This window comes from Cricetulus griseus, chromosome 2 (genome assembly GCF_003668045.3).
Source record: "Cricetulus griseus strain 17A/GY chromosome 2, alternate assembly CriGri-PICRH-1.0, whole genome shotgun sequence".
In the NCBI taxonomy this organism is placed as follows: Eukaryota; Metazoa; Chordata; class Mammalia; order Rodentia; family Cricetidae; genus Cricetulus; species Cricetulus griseus.
The window spans coordinates 336,989,860-337,015,970 of NC_048595.1; the positions used below are offsets into that span (position 1 = coordinate 336,989,860).

The 26,111-nt window shown below is 38.6% G+C and overlaps 1 protein-coding gene across 3 annotated transcripts; it reads left to right on the plus strand.

The window, feature by feature from the left end:
- The first annotated feature begins 5,503 nt into the window (after positions 1 to 5,503).
- C2H5orf34 (chromosome 2 C5orf34 homolog) lies at positions 5,504 to 26,100 on the plus strand. Of its 3 annotated transcripts, none has more exons than XM_027401404.2 (13): positions 5,507 to 5,835; positions 8,693 to 8,921; positions 9,060 to 9,149; positions 11,530 to 12,176; positions 14,151 to 14,252; positions 15,603 to 15,726; positions 16,713 to 16,804; positions 18,318 to 18,387; positions 20,110 to 20,280; positions 21,225 to 21,319; positions 22,692 to 22,787; positions 24,417 to 24,457; positions 25,691 to 26,100. In XM_027401404.2, the coding sequence occupies exons 2-13, from the start codon at positions 8,727 to 8,729 to the stop codon at positions 25,882 to 25,884; spliced, it is 1,917 nt and encodes a 638-aa protein (XP_027257205.1). In that variant the 5' UTR covers positions 5,507 to 5,835; positions 8,693 to 8,726; the 3' UTR covers positions 25,885 to 26,100. The 3 variants fall into 3 exon arrangements, with proteins under 3 accessions (XP_035296471.1, XP_027257205.1, XP_027257206.1); XM_027401405.2 differs by having other exon boundaries at positions 5,507 to 5,758; XM_035440580.1 differs by lacking the exons at positions 24,417 to 24,457; positions 25,691 to 26,100 and adding an exon at positions 23,658 to 24,295 and having other exon boundaries at positions 5,504 to 5,835.
- Positions 26,101 to 26,111: the final 11 nt, after the last annotated feature.

Sequence of the window (26,111 nt, forward strand, 5' to 3'; positions counted from 1 at the left end):
ACCAAAGTCTTGGAGAATATAAACAACTTACATATGTAGATGCTATTTGATATCAAGGGCTTTTAAACTCATTAATTGAGGGGTGGGTGGGGCTTGGAACACCAGCTAAGGAGCCAAGACTTCATTGTGTATTTATTCCAATTCAAGAATCATTTGCTTTGTTTGTTTCACCTGACTAACTTCATCACCCTCCATCCTACAGCATTATTCTGCTTTCTTTATATGGTGTTCTCATTTGTATTTCATAGCATGGGTTGTATTGACTTTTTACTAGAGAATTTTACTAGGTATTTGTCATTCAAGTTTTCATCTGCTTTATAATTGATATACCACTTTTCTAATACTTTTACTATAATGTACCACCTCAGCCCTGTTTAATGTTTTTACCTAATGTCAAATCTTTTTCCAACTAACTAAAAATATAAAAGGGTTGCTTGTAAATATGCATGTAAATAGTTATGTTAATAACTCATTGTTTTACATTTGGTACATCTGTGTCTGCTTACAAAGTTAGTTTTCTCACGTTTCTGCTTGTTTGTTCAGTCCATATTAAAATTAGAATTTGAAAATAAAACTTTAGTTTTGTTCTCCTAAGTTTTTGAAATGGTATTTTAAAGAATTTGTTGTTAAGCTTGCTTACATGAATAAACTAAAGGTTTAAAAGTTAAGACAAATTGCTGTAAGATTGTAGATATTCAGCCAGGCGGTGGTGTTGCATGCCTTTAATCCCAGCACTGGGGAGGCAGAGGCAAGCGGATCAATGTGAGTTCGAGACCAGCCTGGTCTACAAAGCTACACAGAGGAAACCCTGTCTCGAAAAACCAAAAAAAAAAAAAAAAAAAAATTATAGATAAGATATTCAATACCAATTGAATAAGTGAATTCAATAATGAATGAACCTGGGAAATTAACAAATACATTAATTTCTAGAACAAGTACATATGTAGTTGGATGTTATGGAATTTGTCATACCAGCACAGCCTGCACTCTTGGAACCTAACAGTTAATAGCACATTAGAACAGATACCAAGAGGGGCTGGAGAGATGGCTCAGCTTAAGAGTACTGACTGCTTTTTCAGAGGCCTGAGTTCAATTCCCAGCAACCACATGATGGCTCACAATCATCTGTAATGAGAACAGGTGGCCTCTTCTGGCCTGCAGACATACATGCAGACAGAACACTGTATATATAATAAATAAATCTTTAAAAAATAGATACCAAGAGACAACTGGGCTGCATATATTTTAGACATTTAGTGGTCACTGTGTAAACATCCAGTATTTAACCACTCACCTCATTGTCACCTGTTACTGTACTTTATCAACAGAATCTACATGCATTGTAGATTCTACATAAAAAAAAAAAACTACTCAGGCAGGGTCTAATGGTGCTAGATCATCTGCTTAGCATGCAGAAGAGGCCTTAATTAAGTTCGATCCCTATCAAATGTAAGAACACTTTAGTAGTGAAAACAGTGGAATGGTGATAGCTTGAGCAGCTGGGGGCTGTAATGCTTGGAGCCATCTTGTGGCCATGAAGACTAAAGCTAGGTGCACTGACATTTTGCAGATGGCTTCATTTCTCTTGAACTTCTCACAGCATTTTGGCTGGATTCTGGGCTTGGGCATACCAAAACAGGAAGAAGCCATGCGGCTGCATTTATTGTCTTGGTTCTAAATCTGTAATGAGTTGGTCCTGTGTCACATTGTCTTGTAGAATGCATGTCTTCACTAGGAACAAATATAAATATCTTGTAGAAATGGGAACACAGTGCTTTCCAGTGAGCATAGGCACTGGTGCCATTCATTGTCAGTCTTGAGTTGTGACGACAAAAGAAATATTGGTCTTAATTGGCAGTCAGTTTATGAACTCTGGCCCAGTCTTAACTAGAAGGCAAGAACATGCTATATCTCAGTGGCCTGGGCTTGTCACAGTGATGGAGGACATATACTTGAGGGAACCATAGAGCTTATCTCCAGAGGCTGTTAGAGTTTAAAGTCAGACAGTCTTTGACCAGGTAATTCTGTAGGTATCCCACTAAATCGTAACCTGCATGGAGGACAGGTGAGTGTAGTTTTTTATTATTATTATTAAAAAGTTTGATCATATTTAATGAGAAGGGTGTTTGGTAGGATTATGGGAAACCTGTTATGGCTGAAAGTCAGCTCAAAAAGGAAAAAAAAAAAAGCCCCTTTACCATCAGGTTCTTGGGGTGAACACAGAGCAGCTGTCAAGTTAACATGTTTTCATCCAGTCTTAAAGTGGCTTTAAAGGGCAAATGTGATGCTAGCCTTGTTGGCAGGACCATTGCTTTGTTTCTAGCAATCTTCCCAGGAAATGCTTCTGCTTGTCTTCTACTAGAAAGACCCAGTTCCTAAACTGCTCTTGTTTCATGGCAGCACTCAAATTCTGCTTCTTATGTTGCTGCAGAAACAGCCCCTTCCACCAAACTAGTCTCCCTTCCCTCAGGACTTATCAGAATCTTTCATCAAGAACTCAAATTTTGGGCTGGAGAGATGGCTCAGAGGTCCTGAGTTCAATTCCCAGCAACCACATGGTGGCTCACAACCATCCATTATAAAATCTGGTGCCCTCTTCTGGTGTGCAGATATACATGGAAGCAGAATGTTGTATACATAATAAATAAAATCTTTAAAAAAAAAAAACAACTCAAATTTTAGTAAAGATGGGACTCCATCCCTTGTGAAGGATACCCTTCCAATTTTACCAACAAACAGACTTTGAGCTTGGTGATCTTTGACTACTTTGGCAGGCAGGAATAACTTAAGCTCATGTGTGCTGCTGCCCTATTATGTTGGTCTAGCAAAAATAATCCTGTGAGTGCAACATGGCATTCAGAAGCCATGGTTCTGGGAGCTATGTGTCACTGAAAATTCAGAATCACCACTGTCACTTAGCCTGTCTGTACTGCTAGTGATTGCTGTGTTCCCTTGGTCTGTTTTTAATTGCTTCATCCCTCCTCTAACCTTTCATTACCTAATTAGTTGCTTTACAGGAAAAACATTAAAAATCAAATGTACACAAATATATCTGTATCCAGTTTATCTTCCTCTACAGGAAGCATCCTTACTAGACATTTCTGCCTCTTTAGTGAATTATTAAATTTTGTTATTAAATGGTTAATGATGCTTATTTTTTGTTTTCTTTTAATCCCCCCCCATGCGCTGTACCCCATGCTATTCTTATCAAATTTTTAAAAAAGTAAAATCTGGCTCTCTTGGGCCAGAGAACATACTCTTCTCAAGTGGCCCATATTTATCCCTCTCATTGTCTCCCTATTTGTTCTTCAAATCCATTGTTTTCTTTCCTACTATATGCAATGATTCTCACTGAAATCACCAATGACCCTGGCCCCTGCCTCACTAAACCTAATAGATCTTTGTTTCAGCTTTCTCTCTAGCAATACTGAACAAATTTTAAAACATCTAGGCATCTAAGACACAATAATTAGCTTTGTGCTCTTCTGCAATGCTTTTGTAGGCTTCTCTTAACATTACCTGATTCTTCAGTTTTAAAAATTATTTTGTATGTCTGTCTGTCTGGACCAGTGTGTGCCTGGTACCCAGGGAGAACAGAATAGTGTCTGGTACCCTGGAAGTGGAGTTACAGAAGGTTGTGAGCCACTATGTGGTTGCTGGGAATTGAACTCAGGTTCTCTAGAAGAGCAGCCAGTGTTCTTTTTTTTTTTTTTTTTTTTTTTTCAGGGTTTTTTTTTTTTTCTCACAGAATCATTCTTATTCAGTGTCTCTATGTATCTTCTATTTACTTACTGTCTTATATTTTCCTATATTCTTCTCATGCTGGGTTATATTTGCTCTTCTTTTCCAATAATGGAAGCTAGCATCTTGGTTCTTGGATTTAAGACCTTTTCTAATGCTGGTAAAGAAGAGCAGCTGGTGTTCTTAACCTCTGAGCCATCTCTCCAGCACCCCAACCCTTTCATTCTTAAATCTTCAATTTGCATGCAACAGCCATTGTTCTCTAGGTATTTCCCGATTCCAGCCAAATCTTAATTTTCACCAAGTGAGCTTAGAAAATTTGAGTCCAGCTCAAACTTTTTGTAAATTATAATTTCTGCTACCTTCCCACTTGCCCAAATCAGAAACTTGTGCAATCTTAGAGTCTTACTTTCTCTGAAGTCCCAAGTCTAGTAATTCCCAAGAATATAATTAATTCTAAATAATTGCTGGAGCTGCTGTCTCCTTAGTGTTGAGGACCTACATTCTAAGGGTTATTTTCTCTCATTTGTTCAAAAGCCGCCTACTGCACTCTTCTTTCTATCCTTGCTGCCCACAATCTATTCTCCATCGGCAATTCCAGACATCTTTCAGAAATTCATGAAATCTCCCATAGTAAAAATTCCATTCAGGTCTTAAACATTGGAGGGGGAAAGGGCAGGGGTGGAAAACAACTGTGCAATGTATAAAACATACTGTCACAGGTCACAGAGGCAGGCGGATCTGTGTGAGTTTGAGACCAGCCTGTTCTACATAGCAGGTTCCAGGATAGACTAAAGCTACACAGAGAATCCATGTCTCAAAAAACAAAAAATACATAAGATTGGGAACAATTTGCATATCAGTATATTTTTTCAAATGGTTAATTGAGTTAATTTTTTCCCAGCCCCTTGATGCTGTTATCTTTCCTTAAAGGTCTTGCACCTAACAAGTATACCTAATAAAACTTTTAAAAAATAGTTGCCTAGATATATTCTTAATAATTCAGAATCAGAAAATTCCCTTAACACTTGATCCATCCATAGTGATCTGGTCCCAGTGCTTGGGCTTCCTTCCTCCCAACACTCTTCAGCCCCTTTAAGGGAAAGCATCCTTCCCTTGGACTGCTATAACACAAAACCGTAACCTTTGCTTGTACTAACCAAGCACCTATTTAAAACTCCAGATTTCAAGCTAAGGTCATATGGATTGTCCCTGTGGATGTTTTGCCCACTTTGCTCTGAGCTCATGGTCAAAACAAACAAACAAAAAAACCCTTCAGATTTCAGTGGAAATGTTTTCTCGATCTACTATATGCTCTTATAGATCGCTGTATTTTTTTGTTTTTTTGTTTTTTTTTTTTTGTGTGTGTGTGTGTTAGGAACACCCACAACTAATCAAATGATCATTTTGTCTTCCCAGTCATTCTTCAATCCCCATCCTGACTCCCAATGAATTGGGCAAATCTGCCTCATACGTTACTGAGATAGTAGGCTGTCTGTACACCTCTAAAGGCAATAAAATTAAAAGACATTTCCTGGCACTTCTTAAAACAAAGTCTCCACGATTACCTTTAAGAATTTAGTCACTCCGCTAAACCTCATCCTTGCGTTAGTATTTGCCTGGTAGGGGAGAAAGGTGGTCCACAAACCTAATTTCTACCGTGCTTCAACGCTTCCGCAGGAGGACTGAACACCCATTATGTGGAGAGCAGGGTCCGACCCGGAAAAACCTATGCTCTTCCGGTCCGACCCTTCGCCGTGAGAGAGGCGGGACTTCCGGTCCCGCTTTTTCCAGAGACGTCCCTTTTTTGATGCGGGAGGTTCAAACTGCTACTTCCCTGTTTTGTTTTTTTCCTTTTGGCCCTCCGGCTCGCCGCTGCTGCCCCAGCCACCAGGACTTGAACGGGCGCCTCAATCGAAACACTTCTTGTGTCCATGTTCTTCTGCAGATGAAATTCTTTTCCTTCATCGATAGTTACTGTTTTCCTGAAGTAACCCCGGAGAAGCAGTCACGAACGGTACGGACAAAATAGAGGTCGGCCGTGGTTGCTCTCCTCTCGATGTGGAAAGAAACTTCACAGCCGAGACCTGCCCTGTGAGTGTCAGGTTTGGCGGCGGTCTGGATGAGGTTTTCCAGTTCGTTATACCAGACATAATGTGATGAATAGTGAGAATGCAAACATGAATAAAACAATGCAGAGGAGGCCAAAAAGAGTGGTTGGGTACCAGATTATGGTGTCCTTTGGTAGCACCAAGAGTTTTAAACACTACACTCTCCAGTGTATGCTTGATTATTTATATAATAACTGAAGTGAAGTTGTTATATGGGAGATGCAAAGACAGTGATCCCATTTCACAGTCTGGTATCAGAAAACACAGACTTTCAATTATGTGTCAATATCTATTTTCTTTTAAAATACCACGTAAAGTATGTACAGGTGTGTGTGTGTGTATCTGCACCTATTGTCATAGTATTTGTTTATTGACATTTGGCAAGTATGTAAACGAGTGATATAAAGCAGTCAGTGCCTCTGACTTGTGGGAAGTTAACTGTGACAGGAATATTGGGATACATTGGAGAGAGAAGAAACAGGAGAAAGAGCTTAGTTGTAGGGATTAAGAGGTGAGCTTCCAACAAAAGGAGGTAAAAGACCAAATTCAAGCAAGATTTTAAAAAATCAGCAGCAAACTTGTTACAGGAAGAAAGCATCGAGAAGTCAGAGGTGTTGTTAACTCCTATGGCAAACTCACAGGTAAAAAGAAGGTAAACGTTCACTTTCTCATTATTTGATGCAAGTATATTCGCCTAACATCACTCTTTACCTAATGCTTTTAGGTCCCAGTGATAGATTTGTGAGTAAGACAGGTGAGGTCCATTCTGTTTTGATATTGATGAAGTCTATGAGAACAAAAAGTGAACTAGGATATGAATATGTGGAGCAGTTTAGCTTAGTGGATAAAGTGGAGCCTTTGTGCAAGTGGTATTTGTGTTGAGACCTGAATGCTGACCAGGAATTTGTGGTGTGATAAGCCAAGGAGAAGACAAGCTAGACAGAACGTCACCAAGATTTTGAGGTGGAAAATACCTATTTCGAGAACATTTTTTAAAAGCCGATGTTGTTAAAGTGATCTGAACAAGGTGACATTTGGAGGCAATGTGGGCTAGATCATGTGGCTTCTGCAGGCTCTAGTATAAGAATATAGATCTCATTCTGTGTGCAAATGGATAGGATTGGTGGGTTTCAGCTAAAGAGTGAATTTAGGGATGTTACAGGAGTCTGATTTAGGTGGGAGTGCCTTTGTTCTAGTTTAATCAGATTCTAGCTGAAATCTCTGCAAAGAGTGGAGTAGATTTAGAAATTCTTTAGAGAGAGAAAATAATTAAAACTGTGTGAATCTTATTAAGAGACAGCACATAGTCAAACCTTTACTTACATCCAAACATACGCCACATAAGATGTTAGCCTATGTTATTTATAGCTTATTGCATATTTAAAAACAAAACCAAAAGATGAGGCTAAAGCGTACTAAGTGTTATTAAGGTAAGGTCTTAAAGAATCTCTTGATTTAGGTAACGAATAAGAATGTTTAAAGTAAAAACAGCAGTAGAAGCAGAGGAAAAAAAAAAACCTTAGTAGCCCAAAGTGGGGTTGGAGGTAGGATAGAGGGAAGAGTTTGGAAGAGGGGACAATGCACAACTGTGTTACAGACTGACTAGGTCTAGTAGAAGGACAACTGAAGACATTGAGTGTATGAAGACATTGGGCTTATGAAACAATGCCAGTGGAATGGTAGAGGAGAAAGTTGGATTGTAATATAATGATTAGCAAGAGAATATTGGCAATGAGGGGTTTACTGTACTTTACAGGTTTGTTGATAGAAGTGGTCGTAAACTTGGGAAGTATTATCCCTGAATAGTATTTTGTTGCTTTCAATAGATGAGACTTGATCACTTGACTTGGAGAGGATAATATAGAGGCAGATAGGGTTCATGTAGGAAAAGAATTAACATTTCATAATATTTATAGAGACCTTACAAGGTGGCTTTCATGGTGCTACACACTGTCATAGGTATTTTGTCACTTAACCCTACAGCAGTCCTGTAACCCTCTCATTTCACAAATGAACAAACATCCCTTGGCATCTGCCTAGCTGGTAGTAGAGTGTAAATGAAGCCCACCTCCCCTTTGCACCACACAGGTACTGAAAACAGAGTCATTTTGGAGGAAAGAAATAGAATTCAAGAAGTGAGAATGAATTGAAGACACTGGATTAACTAACTGCTTCCCTAATGCCAGACTGAAGGACAATAAATTGTGGCATTTGTAGTTCTTCAATGGTCTTTTTCCTTAGACTTAATTGTTGCTTTCAGCCTGTCTTTTGCAGGTGTTAAAACTGATTTTTTGTATTATTTTATTTTTATTATTGTTGTTGTTTGTATGTATTATGATGTGTGAGTGCAGGCATGCACATGCTTGCTATAACTTTGTTCTTGCTTTCCATGGTGAATTCCAGGGACACAACTCAGTCCATCAGGCCTGCATGGCAAGCACCTTCACACGCTGAACCATCAAGCCTGTTCAAATTGCTACATTTTTCTTACCAAATATAACTGGTTTATCTGAAATGAGACCCTGAGCATATAATATACAAAAATTAAACTTGAGGAACAGTAAAACCACAAAACTTAGAAGGACATTTGTGACTTTGTGAACTGTCTTCTCCTTCATTATGTTTTAACAGTGGAGTAACGTTACTCAGGGGGTTACTCAAGGCATTTTGTTAAGGAAGTTCTTTTAGATCACTGAGGTGAGACCACTGCTCTTCCACCAAGAGTGTGCACAGTAGCAGTGTGTCACCGTTATGGGCTTAGGCAATGCATGAGTCTAGCTTGGTGGAACTCTGGAGCATTGAGAAAGCTGCCTGTGCTACTGTGTCCCCATTTCCTTTAGCCTGTGCTGAAGTGTGGCATACCCAGGCGCAGACATGGCAGCTGAAGTGCGCATGGTTCTTTATGAAGATGACTCGGTGCAGGTGCAGTATGCCGATGGCTCCACACTGCAGCTCTCGCCCTGTGGCTCTGAATTCCTATTTGAAAGGGCACCTCATCTTTCAACACATCCCTTACAACAACCAGAGAGGATTCGTCAACGGACACACTTTGTCATTAGCACCTACCGAGTAAGTAATATCGCAACATACTCTTTTTAATACAAAGAAGTTGCTGAAGCTGCTATGAAGGGTATAAACTAGGATTCTGGACTTTTCTTATTCTAAACTGATTTTCATTTAAAAGAAATTTTACATTTCTTTTTCTAGGAACAAGTACAGCGAGCCCTCGATTTTCGAAACTCTTCAGCTACATGCCCTTTTTTATCTGAAAGCCTCATACCTCCTGAAAGAAAAAAGGTATGTTTTAAAGCCACATTTTTATAAGTAATGTTTGAGTACAGGCTGATTGTAAACAGTTGGTTTAGCACTTGGAAATAGGCACATGCTACAGAATGCACAGGCCTTTGTGTTTCACCAGTCTAAGGAACATAGAAGTCACATATTTCAACTCCTTAGCATTTTCCTTGTAGCCAAGGGTTATAGCATTTCAAATCATCATTTTTTTATTCTCATGTGTCTCAATATTAAGAAATTCCATAAACACATTTTAGTGAACTGTGTGTCTGTCGATGTGTAATAGGATATGAGCTTAGTTTGCTTTGATAAAACATTGACCAAAAGCAACTTGGGAAGAAAAGGATTTATTTCATCTAGCAGCCAATCTTAAAAATATTTAAAGGCTGAGGCAAGAGGATCACTTGACATCCTAAATTTGAGACCAACGTAGGCAATGTAGTTAGGTCCTGTCTCCAACAAACCAGAACTTCAGTAGTACCAGTGAGGTATGGGTATCTGCTAATATTTCCTGAGTTACCAGCTCTTATACAGACAGAAAACTATGTTTCAAAGAGTTTACCTGATTTATCTGTGAAATTTTTCAAAGTGGGAAAGTTAGGACTTGAGCCTAGTCTAAATGAGCCTTGGTAGTAGTACCAGAACTTCACACTTAGTAACCAGGCACTTCACCACTGAGCCACACCCTCAGCCCAGCTGCTCCTGTTAATTGCTTGCTACTACTTTCCGGTGCTCTCTTGCCTCCTTACTGAGTAAGTTCATACTGTGCTGTAGCTGTGTTAGTAGTCTTATATCTGTGTACATTACTACAACAAAATACCTAAGGTGAACAACCGAAAAGAGATCATAGTTCACGGTCATGTGACCCTATCCCTTTTGGCTTACATTGAAGCAGAACACTATGGCGGGAAATGTAGGTGGAAACAAATCCTAGCAACCAGGAAGCATAGGGAGTGAGAGATCTCCTTCCTCCAGCGTAGCCCATTCATCTGTGAACTCATGAGTGGATTAATCCTCTGAGGAAGTTAGTGTCTTCATGGTCCAGTCACCTCTCAGCAAGTCCCCCTCCTCCTGTAGTTCGCACCCACTTAACACCTGCACCTTTGTGAAGGACACCTCATATGCAAACCTTAGCAGGCAGAGGAGCTGTAAAGTGTTGTAAACTGTAACTTACTCCATGGGCTTTTTTCCCAGTGTTATTTGCTCCAATGCTGCAGTGTGGTCACAGGGCAGTGGGCTTTCCTAACTGTTTCTCCTTGCACAAAACACTTCTCCTAACATGAGTATTCTGATATGGGTGGCTTTGTACAGAGGTTTCTTGACAACAGTTTTAGTAAAATGAAGGTTTAATAAAGATGGAAGTTGAAATGTTGAACTATATACAGTAGTTGATCTTTAAAATATTGTACTGCTGATTTTTTTTTTGTATGAAAAGCAGAAAGAGACTGTTAACTGTTTTGAGTCTGCTGTTTGGTAGGGTCACTTTCCCTTTGAGTGTTTGAATTGTTTTAAATTATTTTTAAAGCCATCTGGAATTTACTTTAGCCAGTGTTGTCCTGGGCACCTTCTAGGACAGATATTTCATGTTACTTTTTGGTTCATCTGATAATACTGCATTTCCCTAATGCTGTCTGCTAATTCCAATACCACTTTAAAAAAAATAATTCTGCCTCTCCTGTTGTTCCTCTGAAGGGCAGACAAGACTTTTCCTGTCAGTCCCCTCCCCGACACCCCACCCCCCTGTGTGTATGTCTGTGTCTGTCTGTCTGTCTGTCTGTCTGTGTCTATCTCCCTTCCTTTTCTCCAGTCCCTTCCCTTCCCCCAATAAAACTTCCCACTTAAAAATAATAATTCTCATCTTTCTTCTAGCTCATGTGACATTTTTAAATACTGAATTTGTTTTTGTGTTATCTGTGTTGTTTTCTCAATGACTTCTTCACTAGTTCCATACCATGTAAGCTTCAATTGCTTGTGTACAGCATATCACAGTCCAGGTTCTCCTTCATCTCCTTCATGTCTGTGCTTTTTCAGATTAGAGTTTTGGGGTGAGTGGTCTGTAAATCCAACTCTTCCTAATTCAAAGTAAGTTTAGCACTGATCAGATGGTATATACCTCTTTCTTCCTGTCTCTCACTCTCTCTCACTGTGTGTGTGTGTGTGTGTGTGTGTGTGTGTGTGTGTGTGTGTGTGTGTTCTAAGAGAAATATTATTACCATCAGTATTGTCTGAAAACCCATATATTAACTCCAGTTTTTATTTCCTAGATAGTAAAAACACAAGTATATAAATTCTTTCTTACAAAATACTTGTAATATTAAAACTATGAAAAGAATGATCATTGACAGAAAATATCATGGTTTTTATTTTTCCTCTCTCAATTCAGCATATCTTCATTGATTTCTCAGAAGTAAAATGGCCTAGTCTTGATAGATATGACAGCATCACATATTCAGAGAGTGGCACTGTGAAGATAACATCCCTAGATGGACATGCATACCTTTGCCTGCCCAGATCTCAGCGTGAATTTACAGTACATTTTTTGTGTAAAGTAAGCCAAAAGCCAGATTCATCTGTAATACTATCCGAAACAAATAATCGAGTCCCGAAAGATAAACTAGTTGGAAAGACCAGCAAAATCTGCACATGTGGAAGTTTATCAGGACAAAGATTAAAGAATAAAGAAGACGAACTTCGTTACCAGATCTTGAAATCTAAAGAAGCTTCAGCAAACATATGTTGTGTGCATGGAGCTGAGGGGAGGGAGGAGCTGCCTTCCCCAAGTACAAAGCACAGATGTGTGTACACATGGGTGAAGCAGTGTTGGTCTATTGCCTCCTGTCCAGAGCAGTGGAAATACCCTTTGTCTTTAGCACTTCGTTTTTACAACCAAGTTAGCATTGTGTCTGAAATTGATGCAGATTTCCCTGCAAGTGGAATTGTAACTTCTGACACTCCAGAAGAAAGTGGAAAGGAGGTTTCCGTCCTTCCCAGGGCCTTGTTACTCAGCTGCCCTGCTCCACACATGCACAGGTAAAGCAAGAGTGGCTTGTTGCTCAGAAAGATCTGGGGAGAACCGTCTTTACCTGAGCATAACATTCTAGATGATCTGATACTATTCTGGTGGGTTGTTTGGTTGGTTTTGGTTTTTTGAGACAAGGTCTCTCTGTCACCTTGGCTGGCCTTAGAACTCTATAGACCAGGCTGGCCTCTAAGCCAAAGTGTAGAAGAGCAGGAGCCTGCTCAAAGCTCTTTGGGAGAAAGCCTATAGGGAAACCTCTGGCTGGTTGCTAGAGTACATGACCCCACAGGCTAGAGCATGGGCCTGCCCATGACCCACAGGATAGACCATGGACCTGCCTATGACCTACAGGATAGACCATGGACCTGCCCATGACCCACAGGATAGACCATGGACCTGCCCATGACCCACAGGATAGACCATGGTCCTGCCCTTGACCCACAGGATAGACCATGGACCTACCTGCCTATGACCTACAGGATAGACCATGGACCTGCCCATGACACCACAGGATAGATCATGGACCCAACAGTTTTGATGATGGCTTCTTTTGTTGCTGTCAGCCCCAAAGGCTACCTATTTTTTAGCTGACTGACTAAAGTATGTCCTTTTTCAAAAGGGTTCAGTATATGGACACCTTCATGGCTAGGTCAAAACTTAACTTCCATTCAAAGATGAATAATAGTTAAACATTTGCAACATGAACTTTATATAAGTATTCCAGTCAATCTTTTTTTGTAAATTAACATTTACAAAGTACTTACAAGACACTGTTCTAGTTGTGCATTTGGTGTAGTGACTCTATTACAAGAATTGCTATGATCCTTTCATAGAGGAGCTTAAGATCCAGAAATGATAAAGAAGCACTTGTAGAATTGAAATTTGATCCTAGGTTTTCTCTGAGTATACATTTTTACTTAAAACAAAATACAGGAATAGCTCTTGGCCTTGCCACAATTATCTACTTAAAACTGGAAATTCCAGGATTATAAATATGTGACAGAAGAGGTTTTATGCTTCTAAATTGTTTCTTTGACTGGCTTTAGGTGAAATCCATTTCCTTAACATGGCTCAGCAGGTTTTTCATGGTCCCTTCCTTCTCTGTAGTCCTCACCTCTGCCATCATTCTTGTCCTTGATTTCCCTGTGCTTGCTGAACTACTTGAGTGCTCACTCGGGCTCTTTCCCTACTGCTCCTGCTCTTGCTCTTTGCTCCAACAGGAACTTTGCCCTCCTCCCCACCACCTCTTTTCCTTGTCTCAGCTCAAGCCTTACTGCCTTGGAGTGGTTTCTCAAAGTCTGTCGATAAGCTAGGTCCTTATTCATGCCCATAGCACTCACTGCCTCCCCTCTCTCTAGACTTGGTGATTTTACCACACTGCCAGATAGGAAGTCTCCACTGAGGACAGAAAACACACCTGCTTTGGGGACATTAAATTCTCAGTGCGTAGAACATTATGCCTGGCCTACCATAGATATTTCAGTAAAAATTTGTAGTTTGAATTCAGGGTAGATTTTAAAGATTAATAAAAATTTAAATTTACATCATACTGAGATCCATTAATGAGATTACTGAGAATTACTAAAAAGATATATGGCAAAGTAAGACTTGCTTTTAAATTTCTCTAATGCATACATACATACACACACACACACACACACACACACACACACACACACATTTACTTAGGCAAGAAATAAGCATTATGGTGGCTCTGTTTTGTTGACTTTCTTTTTGTTTGTTTTTTGTTTTTGTTTTTGTTTTTTTTGTTTTTCGAGACAGGGTTTCTCTGTGTAGCTTCAGAGCCTATCCTGGCATTCAGTCTGGAGACCAGGCTGGCCTTGAACTCACAGAGATCGACCTGCCTCTGCCTCCCAAGTGCTGGGATTAAAGGCGTGTGTCACCAACGCCCAGCTGTTTTGTTGACTTTTAATAGCAATTATTTTGAACAACCAAAATTAATACTCATACTTTATCTTTCACAGGTGGAACTTCTGTGATTCACTGTTACCAAGACAGTCTGATGAAGAAGAGTATTCCTATCCTGAGCTTGTGAAGGTGGTGTGGAGTAAGGGTATTACATTCAGGTCAGGCTCCTGTGGTACGGTGTAGGGTGTACATACAAGTCAGGATCCTCTGGTATGGAGTAAGGGTGGTACATACAGGTCAGGTTCCTGTGTGTGGAGTAAGGGTATTACATACAGGCCAGGCTCCTGTGTTGCACTGAGAGTTTTGTTTGCTTGTTTCTTAACTCAAAGTGGGAATGAGACTATACTTGCAAACCAATTCTTAGAAAGACACAGTTTTGTCAACTGGGCTCCTGTATTTTCTCTTTACTTTTACAGGTCACGAAACTAATTTTATTAGTTCACACAGAGGTTTTATGACTTGAACTAAACATGTTTACAAGACTTATATGGCAGCTCCAATGCCATTTAAAGTCAACCTTGCTGGTAAATGAATGTTTGTAGCAGGGACTTAGGATATCCTTCTGGGTATTAGAAGGTCTAGTTGTGTTCCCTGGTGAGCATGGAATCAGCCTAAGGCCAATTCAGTCACAGGACATCATTCCTTTCGTGGCTGCTCTGCATCTATACTACTCCACTGAATTCTCCCTTCCCCACCACAGAGTAACTGTCTAGTTACTGAAATACAGTGTTGGCTAGATGTATCTTTACGTCCATGAATAATACTAGAAAAGCATACCTGATGTTTTTTGGTTGCTAGAAGACTTTCCCTTTCCTGTATAAAGACCCACCCACTTCTGACAGCATAAGTTTTAAATTGCACTTATTTTTTTTTACTGGGAATGGCAACATGTGTGTGTTCAATAGCATGTAGAAGTCAGAGGACAACCTGCCAGTGTTACTTCTCTCCTTCCTCCATGTGGGTCCTAGGGATTCAACTCAGGGCATCAGGCTTGGCAGCAAGTGCCTTTACCTGCTGAGCCATTTTGATGGTCCCAGAAACATATAAAAGATATATCTATTCTAATAAAAGTAATTTTCATGCTGTATGTAACGGATGCTTTGATTATACCTGGATGCTCCTTATGTAATATATCTAACACAGATAGTTAATTTTAGCCATCAGGTACTAATTACACCAATTATTTTTGTTAAGGAATGGTCTTACTTTCAGAACCTAGAAGTGTGGTATTCAACTGCTATGCATAGACTTTGCTTTGATGACTCTTTATGTATTAGTCCCTATGGTTGGCATTGGGGATATGAAGACAGGATTCTCTGAATTCTAGAAGCTCTGAGCTTAGTTGTTGAAATATACATATAAGGCACTTTTGTATGTTCTGTTTCTCTTTCATTCAGAATTACCTATTCTCTGTTTTTGGTTGTTGCTTGGGATTTTGTTGTTTTAATGATTGCTTTCATAGAAACATGAGTCTTGATTTTAAAAAAATGATTATTTCTCTACTTTAGGCTTACCCATAAAAATGTAAACTCGATAGAGATTTATCCTGGAGATGGATCCATTTTCAAGTCAGAAGGAACTTATTTTGGTAGCTATTTTACATATTATTCAAGTCAAGAAGAATCAGAAAAGGTAAGCTAACTATGAAAATTCAAAAGTTCTGATTAAAAGTTCTTTCTAAAGTTTTATATATATATATATATACATATATATATATATATGAAATTTGCTGTTTTATGTGACATTACTTCCCACTCCTCACCATGGAATTAATATAATCTTACTCTCAGCATTGACACCTGGTGAATTATCAGTCACCTTTTTTTTTTATTTTAAGATTTTGTTTATTTATTATGTATACAACATTCTGCTTCCATGTATATCTGCATACCAGAAGAGGGCACCAGATCTCATAACGGATAGTTGTGAGCCACCATGTGGTTGCTGGGAATTTAACTCAGGACCTATGGAAGAGCAGTCAATGCTCTTAACCTCTGAGTCATCGCTCCAGCCCCCAGTCACTTTATTTTTACTATAGTCACACCCACTGTTACCATTAACACCCTAAACAGTTTGTTTATATCGGAAGCTAAATTTCTTCTGTCATAGAATTTGTAGATTAAAAAAGCTAAAGCCCAGAGCATTACCTTTGAATCATTATACTACTTTTAATTAATATTTGCAAAGTAAAAAGCATGTATTGGGGGTAGGTAGATAGTTCTGTGGGTAAAATGTTTGCCACACAAGCATGAGGACCTGAGTTGAGATCCCCAGGACCCACATAAAAAGTGGACACAGTAGCATGCATCTCTCCTCCACCAGAAAGGCATCATAAAAATACCACTAAAATATGTAGGTTTTATGGGCTTTAGAATATTAAAATAATTGCTTGCTTTGTTGATGTGTGCATGTACTACAGACATACCTACACACACACACACACACACACACACACACACACACACACATATACATACATACATTCATTCATACATACTTCAAGAAAAAAAATAGTTAAGTGGTAAGGGACACACACACATGTATATTTCAAGGAAAAAAATAATTAAGTAATAAGGGCCAGATTTATTATTTGTGATTTGTTTGTTTTAAACTTTCAGAGAGAAGAGAAAACTTATTCCGTAAATAACCTCCCTCCAGACAGACCTGGAAGCCTCTTGTCTGTACGTTCTCTGATTAAGCAGGCAACAAGGTGAGTTCATGACGTTCAACTGAACAGAAAAGTCATGCTTCTGAATGCCTTGATGTGTTTCTTCTGCTTAAGGTTAGGACTCAGTGGGTGGAATGGAAATAAGTGTCTTTGCTACAAATCTGTCTAGTTTTCTGGTCTCGTAATTTAAAAAGTAATCCATGTCATTACAAGAGTATTTCTGGCTTTGAAAGTTAAGTCTGGATAAACAGGAAGTGAGCAGGTCCTGAGAAGGACTACAGTGCCATTTCTCTGGACAAGTGTAGCATCGTTATGGTTGCTTTAATGAAGTTGGGGGTTTGAGGGAACATTTGGAATTTTCCCACTTTCTTGTTTTCACAGTAATAAAGTTTTAGGAGAATGTACTAAAGATAAAAGTGTGGGTTAGTTCTTTATTTCACTATTTTAAAATTCTTTGATTAATCTACAGCACCCAAATAAATGAAACACAATGTTGAATTAATTTGTTTTTATGAAGTTATCTGTAAACAATTTCCAAAACAGATTATTAACAGGCTCGGAAATTATTATTTGAAATCCTACACATAGTTAACTGCTTTTCTTGCCATCTTTAGACTATGCTAAACCTCTTGGGCATATGACTCTGTCACCTCTTTAGCAAGAAGGCTCAGCAAGGAAGGTGCTTGCTGTGCAAGCCCAGTAGCCTGAGCTTTACCTATTGAAGCCACATAAAGTAGGAGAGTGATGGGAGTAGTCCTTGTGTGCATATGTTTGTCTTATTGATTGGTAAATAAAGTACTGTTGGCAATAGGGAAGCAAGATAGGTGGGACTAAGAATCGAGGGGGATTCTAGGAAATGTAGTAAAAAAAAATCTTGTGATCCAGGCAGGAAGTGAGATAGCAGGCCTACTAAGAATATAAGCAGGAACAAGCAGGAAATCACTCTCATCCTCTTCCTCCTCCTCTCTTCTCTGGGAGCCACAATGTGAGCTCGACAAGAGAGGACGCATGCCACCAGTGTCCTCAATCAGATAAGTCTTTATAAAATATATAGATTAATAATTATGGTTGATACTTAAGATATAGATAGCAGATAAGAAATCCTAGTCATTGGCCAGCAGCATTGTAATTACTACTATAAGACTCTGTGTTATTTCGGGCACCCATGTGGCGGTGGGGCTCGGGCACCTTGGCAGAAAGACTTATCGTTACAAGAGAGAACCAAATCCACAAAGTTGTCCTCTGCCCTTTGCACACATGCCATGGCACATGTGACTGCTCACTTGCACACATGAGTGCACAGACATACACTACAAATAACTAATTGAACAGTTTTAAAGGAGCACCTGAAAATTATCCATGGAGTTCCTTAGCTAGCCCAGATAGAGAAGAGGGAGAACATGGTCGCTCCATCTAGGAACTTAACACTTTCTGGGAAAGTGAGTTGCCACAGTCAACTCAGTTGGAAAAACTTTGCCTTACAGAACCAGGTGTTTGAAAATAGAGAAAATGTCATTATTTGCAAACACTTATCAAATGTTTTTTATGTTCACAGAATTCTTCAGCATTGTGCCAAGACAAGGCTTTCACTAAGCCACAACTATCATGTCTGCTGCTGGAAAATGGTATGCTGAAAGCAAGACTGTTAGTTGTTTGGATTCATACTTGTACATTCAAACTACTTTCATCTAAATCATGTGAGAAATTCTTAGTAACATTCAAATTTGTTTATTCAAGAGAATATCTACCTTGAGCCAGGTGTAGTGGTACACAGCATTAAGCCTATCACTGGGGGTCTGGAAGGCAGAGGAAGGTGGATCTCTGAGTTTAAGGCTAGCATGGTCTACAGAGCAAGTTCCAGAACAGCCAGGTGTATGCAGAGAAACCCTGACTTAGGGTTTCTATTGCTGTGATGAAAGCCATGACCAAAAGCAACTTGAGGAGTAAGTTTATCTCCCTCACAGTTCCATATAGCAGTTCATCATCAAAAGCAGTGAGGGCAGGAACTCCAGCAGGGCAGGATCCTGGAGGCAGGAGCTGATGCAGAGCCCATGGAGGGGTCCTGCTTTACTGGCTTGCTCCTCATAGCTTGCTCAGTCTGCTTTCTTATAGAACCCAGGACCACCTGCTCAGGGGTGGCAACACCCAAATGGGCTGCGCTCTCCCCCATCAATCACTAATTAAGAAAATGAAAATTTTTTTAAATTAATTTTTATTTTATTTGCATTGGTGTTTTGCCTGCATGTATGTCTGTGTGAGGGTGTCAGACCTTGGAGTTACAGACAGTTGTGAACTGCCATGTGGGTGCTAGGAATTGAACCCAGGTCCTCTGGAAGAGCAGTCAGTCAGTGCTCTTAACCTCTGAGCCATCTCTCCAGCCCCGAAAATGAAGATCTTATGAAGACAGTTTTTCAATTGAGAGCCCCTCTAATCTCTACCTTGTGTCAAGTTGTCATAAAACCAGCCAGCACAAACCCTGTCTCAGAATACTTAAAAGAGAGAAAGATACCTACCTCATAGACTGGAAAACCAGTCTTTTCTTTTTTTAAGCTCAAGGCATACTGTATATACTGTACAGATATTCTTTATCACGTAGGCACACCCTTTGCCCCTATGTTTTACTTTTAGTGTCATAGATACTTATTGTATGTAATCCTCACCCCCACCTTGTTGGGATTCAAGCCTCGGCTCAGAGCATGCCAATCACTCACTCTTTGTCACAAAGCTATACTAGCCCATTTTTATTTTTCTTTGGCCTTTTGATGCAGAATCTTGCTATGTAGACCTGGCTAGCCTTTGAGCTTACTACATATCCCAGGCTGGCTTCAAACTTGAGGTCCTCCTGCCTCAGCCTGCCAAGTACTGAAATTACAATTATGTGTGAGCTACCCTGTCCAGTTGTTCGTTTGTTTGTTTTAATGGAGGAGGAGAGATGGGAATTGATTGAATTTCAGTTATGTAAAAGCACTGTCAATACAAACTATGATAGTATCATATTTTAATTTTATAAATGTAAAAGTAAATTTATTAATCCTGGCTTAGAGGAAATAATTCTTAGACATTAATTTGGGGATCCATACTCATTTAATTGTAAACTTGTATGCTGTTATAATTCAGTTTTTGCTTATGTAAAGGTTATAGCAGGATGGTAGCTTACAGAAATGTTAGAACTTAATCTTATTAGGTAGACAGTTTTGGATGTGTAACTCTTGAAGAGTTAAAATATGGACAAAGGTTCTGTAGCAGTCAACTTTTCAATAAAAATCTTGAGTTGCTTCAAAGTTCATTTATTTAAATCTTTTTCATAGAGGGCTTTGCCTTGTGCTATCTTTTTTACTTGTTTTTAGGTATCTGGAGTAAATGTTAACAATAATTTGCCTGTACTTCTGAAGGAATCACTCATACCCAGTGTGGGGAGATTTCTTGCCTACTCTGATGACAAAGTTCACGCTGTCTTTTTAGATGGCGTCACTCTAACGCTGAATTGGAATTTCAGCTCCTCAGCTGAAAAAAGACAAGTGAGTATGCCTAAGACCAGCGGTTGTCAATTTTCCTAATACTATGACCCTTTAATACAGTTCCTCGTGTTGTGGTGACCCCCAACCATGTATACTTTTGTTGCTTCTTCATAACTGTATAATTTTGCTACTGTTATGGATTTTAATGTAAATATTTGATATGAAGAATTTCTGATATGTGACCCCTGTAGGGATTGTGACCCACAGGTTGAGAATTGTCACATATGAGATATCATTCTGATCTTGTGTGTAATATATATTATTATATGTGTGTAATATATATTATTATTATCTATCTCAAGTATTTATCGTTTCTTTATGATTCAAGATCCTATCTTCTGGGTGTTTTCAAATATCCGATATCTGCAGTGTGAAATGTATCCTGATTGGTTACTTATCGACAGAAAACAGTGCTACTGTATCTCAAATTATCATGTTTTGGGGTTCTCTGATATGTATATATGTGTAATTTTATGTGCACCATGTGCACACAGGAGCTCTTAGGATCAAAAGAGGGCATCTGAGTTCATTGAATTAGAGTCATGGGCAATTGTGAGCCACCATTTGGGTGCCAGAGACCTGTCAAGAGGCTTTATTGATCTCAGTGAATTTCCTAGCAAAAATCAGAAAAGTATGACAAATAGTCATTCTATGTATATAAAGCACATTACAGTAAGGTCAAGTTGCAAGACAGGCTCCAAAGCTAAACAGAGAAACCCTGTCTCGAAAAACCAAAGGGGGGAAAAAAACGGATTGGCATTTGTATTCTCTGATAATTGTTGTTGAATGATGACTTATACATACTCACAACCTATTCAAGTACAGTCTTTCAAACTAAATTTGTGATGATTCATCCACGCCTTTATTTTTTTTAAAGAGGTTGCTAATATTTTAGTTTTTAGTTTTAGAGTGATAAAACTTGCCTCTTCCTTTTGCTTCTTCAGGTAAATGAAGGTCTCAACTTGGGTTGGTGCAGATTAACGTTTCCTGATGGACAGGATCAGTTAATTCAAACTGAGCGTCCTGGAGCATATGACAGGTACAAAAGAGCAATTTTATTTCCTTTCTCTTTTTTGTTGTTTTTTTGTTTGTTTGTTTGTTTTTTGTTTTTGTTTTTCAAGACAGGGTTTCTCTGTGGCTTTGGAGACTGTCCTGGAACTAGCTCTTGTAGACCAGGCTAGTCTTGAACTCACAGAGATCCGTCTGCCTCTGCCTCCCAAGTGCTGGGACTAAAGGCATGCGCCACCACCACCCAGCGAGCAATTTTATTTTCATGTTTCAACTGATAGAGCGTAAATGTAACTTAAATGTTATGTGCATTTTTAGTTTTTCCAGATTTCAGAGTTTTCAGTTACACTGAAATTTAATATAGTGAAACATATCAAGTTGGCTTTAAACATTTATTAGCATCCAAGTGATTTTTCAACATAATGTTTCCAACATGTCTGACTGGCTGTGAAGAGTATGGCCAGTTGTGTTAGCAGCTTTTCTAATTCCTTAACGAAATTGAAAGACAGGTAGTTTACAAATGACTGTAAGTGACTGAAATTGTATATATGTCTGTGAATAAAACAGTAGAACTAGCTGATAGATATTCTTAAGTGGGAGGAAGCTTGAACTTAGTTTTTAGGAATGTAACTTTTCTGTTGATGTAGTTCACTGTTGTTGTAGTGGCTCTACTTGTAGTCATCTTGACATTACAGCAACTTCACCTGTCAGTACTCACAAAACTGCTTACTTAACATCTTGAATTTATTTTTCTGTTGGGTGGTCTTGTTTTGGTCTAAATGCTCCAACTTTCAGTTGCTATTTTAAACAATTTCTCTCAAAAAGATAATACCTTTGGCAAATGTTTTAGAGATTTAAATTTGAGCTTTAAATGAACTGCAAGTATTCCTTTCTTGTTTTGAGGTAGATGTTTTCTTTATAATATTATGAATATAAATAAAATTATTTTATTGTTTATGAATGATGTAAAAAGGTTATCTCATCTGTGTCTCATATATATGATTTAGATAATTTTACTGCCTCACTTAAAATTTTTTCTTATCCTTTTTTTTTGAAACTGTCTTGCTGATTTTTTTCATTTCTTATGTATTTATAGAAAGTATACAATTTAAGGCTGGGAGTATAGCTAGGTAATAGAGCATTTCCTCAGCATAGACAAGGACCCAGCAAAGGGGAGTTGGGGGGGTGTCAATAGAAATCCTAAAACAAGGTGTGGTAGCACACTGTGTAATTCTAACACTTGTCATAAGAATTAGAAGTTCTGTGTTTCCTTAGCTACATAGTATTTTAGAATCAAAGTGTTTTTGTCTTTTTTTTACTTTAGTTCGTTTTTGTTATTGCACAAATTAATTATACAAATTAATGAATTTCCCTATCAAATGTTTGTAATGTGTTCTTTTTAGATACGTGACAGCAGTAACATCATGGTGCAGAAGACTGACCCAGACTAGTCCAAGACAGGCGCCCAAACATCTATCACCTGTTCACAAAGAAAATTGGTATCTATATTTCTTGTAAAATTAATCTGTGAATAAGAGCCAGTTAATACTTAAAAATTAGTATCAAGGCGTGATGGTCTAAATAAGAACAGCCCCCATAGGCTCATATATTTGAATGCTTAGTCACCAGGGAATGGAATTATTTGAAAGGATTATAAGGATTAGGAGGTGTGGCCTTGTTGGAGAAAGTATGTCACTAGGGGATGGGCTTTGAGGTTTCAAAAGCCCATACCAGATCCAGCCTTTCTCTGTGGATCAGGATATAACACTCAGCTACTGTTCCACTGCCTTGCAGGCTGCTATGCTCCCTGCCATGATGACAATAGACTAAGCCTCTGAAGCTTTAAGCAAGCCCCTAGTTGAATATTTACTTTCATAGGAGTTGCCTTTGTCATGGTATCTCTTCACATCAGTAGTACAGTGACTAAGACACAAGAGCTGGCAAGATGGCTCAGTAGGTAAAGGCTTATAGTAGGGAAATATAATTGGTATTGGTTATTGGGTATAAGTAGATAAAGGCTTATAATAAGGAAATACTCTACTGAACTATAGCATAGCCTAATCTAGTAACCTTTTTAAAAGGAAGTTTAAGGTGACTTAGCAATATAGCAGGATAATGCTCACACACAGCCTGATTTATATCCTTTGTCTGGCTGAATACCTGTTAGAATAAATCAAATGGAGATAGTAGAGGTGATTTTAGTATGCCCACCATCTCAGGATCCAACTTTGAAGATGCTTCATCCTTCAACTCTAACTCAGAGCAGGAAAGTTGCATAAAGCCGTTGGGAAGAAGGGAAATGGCATAGGATTATAAAACTGATCACTAAGCACTGCTCAAGTGATAGCTGGTTTTGTTTTTGTTTTTAGTAAATGCCTTGTTTACATAAAGCTGAAAGAGGGTTATTACTGTTGACATACTAAGAAATGAAGCTGGAAGCGAGGCATGGTGGCACACACCTTTAATCTCTGCATTAGGGAGACAGAAGCAAGTGGATCTCTGTGAGTTTGAGGCCAGCCTGGACTACAGAGTGAGTTCCAAGACAGCCAAGTCTGTTACACAGAGAAACCCTGCCTTGAAAAAAACAAGAAGGAAGTCAGGTGTGGTAATGCATGATGGTGCATGCCTTTAATCCCAGCACTTGGAGGCAGAACCCAGTAGATCTTGATGAGTTTGAGCCAGCCAAGAGCAACATAGTGAGACTTTGTCTCCAAAAATAAAACCGAAAGTAAAAGTGCAATTGGTGATAGCAGCTGCCGGTGAAAGCAGTGAGGAGCAGCTCTGAACACCATCCTCTGTCTTGCCAAAGACTGTAGTTTGAAGGAAGAGAAGCAATTGCACAATAAATTGTATTTCAGTATTTTTCCTACCTGCCATCATTAGCTTATTGATTCAGCTTCTTAGTAACTTGAATAAAACACTGTTTTTAGACAACGTCCTCACTCATCTTTCAGAGGTAGTCATTATAGTATTTGTATAGTGTTCCAACTTGGTGGGGAAGACAAGATAGAACATTCACATAAGGGGCTCTACTAGAGTTTTATAGTCATCCCTCATACTTGTCTCTGTCCCTTTCTGTCATATGTGGTAAGAACTCATGTTCCAGTGTCATCCTTTATCTTTCATAGGTCTGTTGCTTCTGAACTTGAGAAAATACAGAAATTTAACTGTATCCTTTTAAGAGAATGTATTATTTACAGAAGTATTCCATTTCAATCTGGGCTTAATAATGACTGTAACTTGACTTTATGACTGTTAATCCATACATGCATGTTGCTGAGTTTTGCTGAGTCAGATATTTTCTTGTTATAGATGTTAGGTTAATGTTTATGCTTTTATGTTTAAATTGGGTAAGGAATTATGAAGTAGGATTAAGATCTCTTTTGGAGACTTTTTCTCTTATATAATTATCTAAATCATAGCTGTTGAAAATATGTCTGTAACTTTTATTATGAACCCTTTTCATTCATCTAAATTTGTTTTTTCATTTTTCTGTAATCTTACTATTGTGTGACTTTTCCTGGGGAGATATGATTCGACATTTATTCACCCCGTATAGGTGACCAACAACAGACCAAAGAGACAGTTTTGCCCAAGTCCACCATAGTGAACTGAGTTTACTGGGATCACTTAACAGGAGTGTGGTTGTGAGATGGAATTTACAGAAGCAGGATGACCCAAAGGCAGCCTCCTTAACAGCCCAGGATTGCCGACAATTCATAAAAACTGCATCCCTGGAGTTTGCTGCACAACTTATAAGTAGTTCACCTAGTCAGAGTTACCTCTCACCAACAGCTGCTCCTGTGGAGACAGCCTCAGAAAGGGACCTTAGGAATTTGATAACTTTTAGAAGCTTCCTGAGCTTTGTAAGGTTCATATTCTTCCTGTGCATTATGTATTTGATCTACTTCTGAGTTTCGTGAGCTCCCTCCTCTCACTAGAAGCGACTGTTTCAATTGGGAGCAAATAGTTATACAACCTTACTCAAATAATAAACTAGTTCTGCAAGAGAAGGCAAATTGCCTTTTACTCTAGATCTTTATTAATTAAAAAATGCACTCCCTATCTAACCCTATCATCTGTCTGTTTTTCCCTTTTTATGTTAGTAGGTTAAGAAGTGTTACTGAAATTTTCTTTTCTTTCCTACTAAACCTCCATCTCCTTCTTTGCCATTAAACCTCTATCCAAACTCATAAATTCCCCACTTTCCATACACTATGACTGGTTTCCCTATGTATAAGGATGGATTCCATAAACTCTGAAGTCCCAATGGGATCATCAATTCAGTAGATAGTCATTGCAACTGAGAAATATTTTCATACCGAAGCCAGGTTTCGGATTACCTGAAAATCAGATTATATAATGGAAATTGTGAGGGGAGCTCCTTAACTAAGTAACTCAGGGCTCCTGGAAAACAGTGGTGTACTCCACTGGACTTCTAGCAAGAAAAACGAACAGTGTTCTGATGACTGTACATCCGAATCTTCAGAAACCTCAATAGAAGTAACTAATAAAGAGAGTGTATCAGTAGCATTGAAAAGAACTTCTGAAATCCTTCAGGATATTGACTGTCTCCTGTCAAACTCTAGAAAGTGAAGAATGGAATTATTACAATACTAAATCTTAAGGATGTTTCAAATTACTAATATGAAATTGCTAGTAACCCAAGGAATTGCAAAATTACTTCTGTAGAATGTACAGAACTGATTTACCTTTGATTGTATTTTACCTAACTTGTAAATGTTAGTGTGTGTGTGTGTGTATATATATGTATGTATATACATTTTTAAAATAAATAACTATTTAAATTTTGAACTATTTCA

Excerpts from the sequence above, each read along its gene's own strand:
- C2H5orf34 (XM_027401404.2), top strand. The coding sequence starts at position 8,727 with ATGGCAGCTGAAGTGCGCATGGTTCTTTATGAAGATGACTCGGTGCAG. Across the intron at positions 16,805-18,317 it reads CTGATTAAGCAGGCAACAAG|AATTCTTCAGCATTGTGCCA; the intron begins GTGAGTTCATGA and ends TTATGTTCACAG. Across the intron at positions 18,388-20,109 it reads ATGTCTGCTGCTGGAAAATG|GTATCTGGAGTAAATGTTAA; the intron begins GTATGCTGAAAG and ends ACTTGTTTTTAG.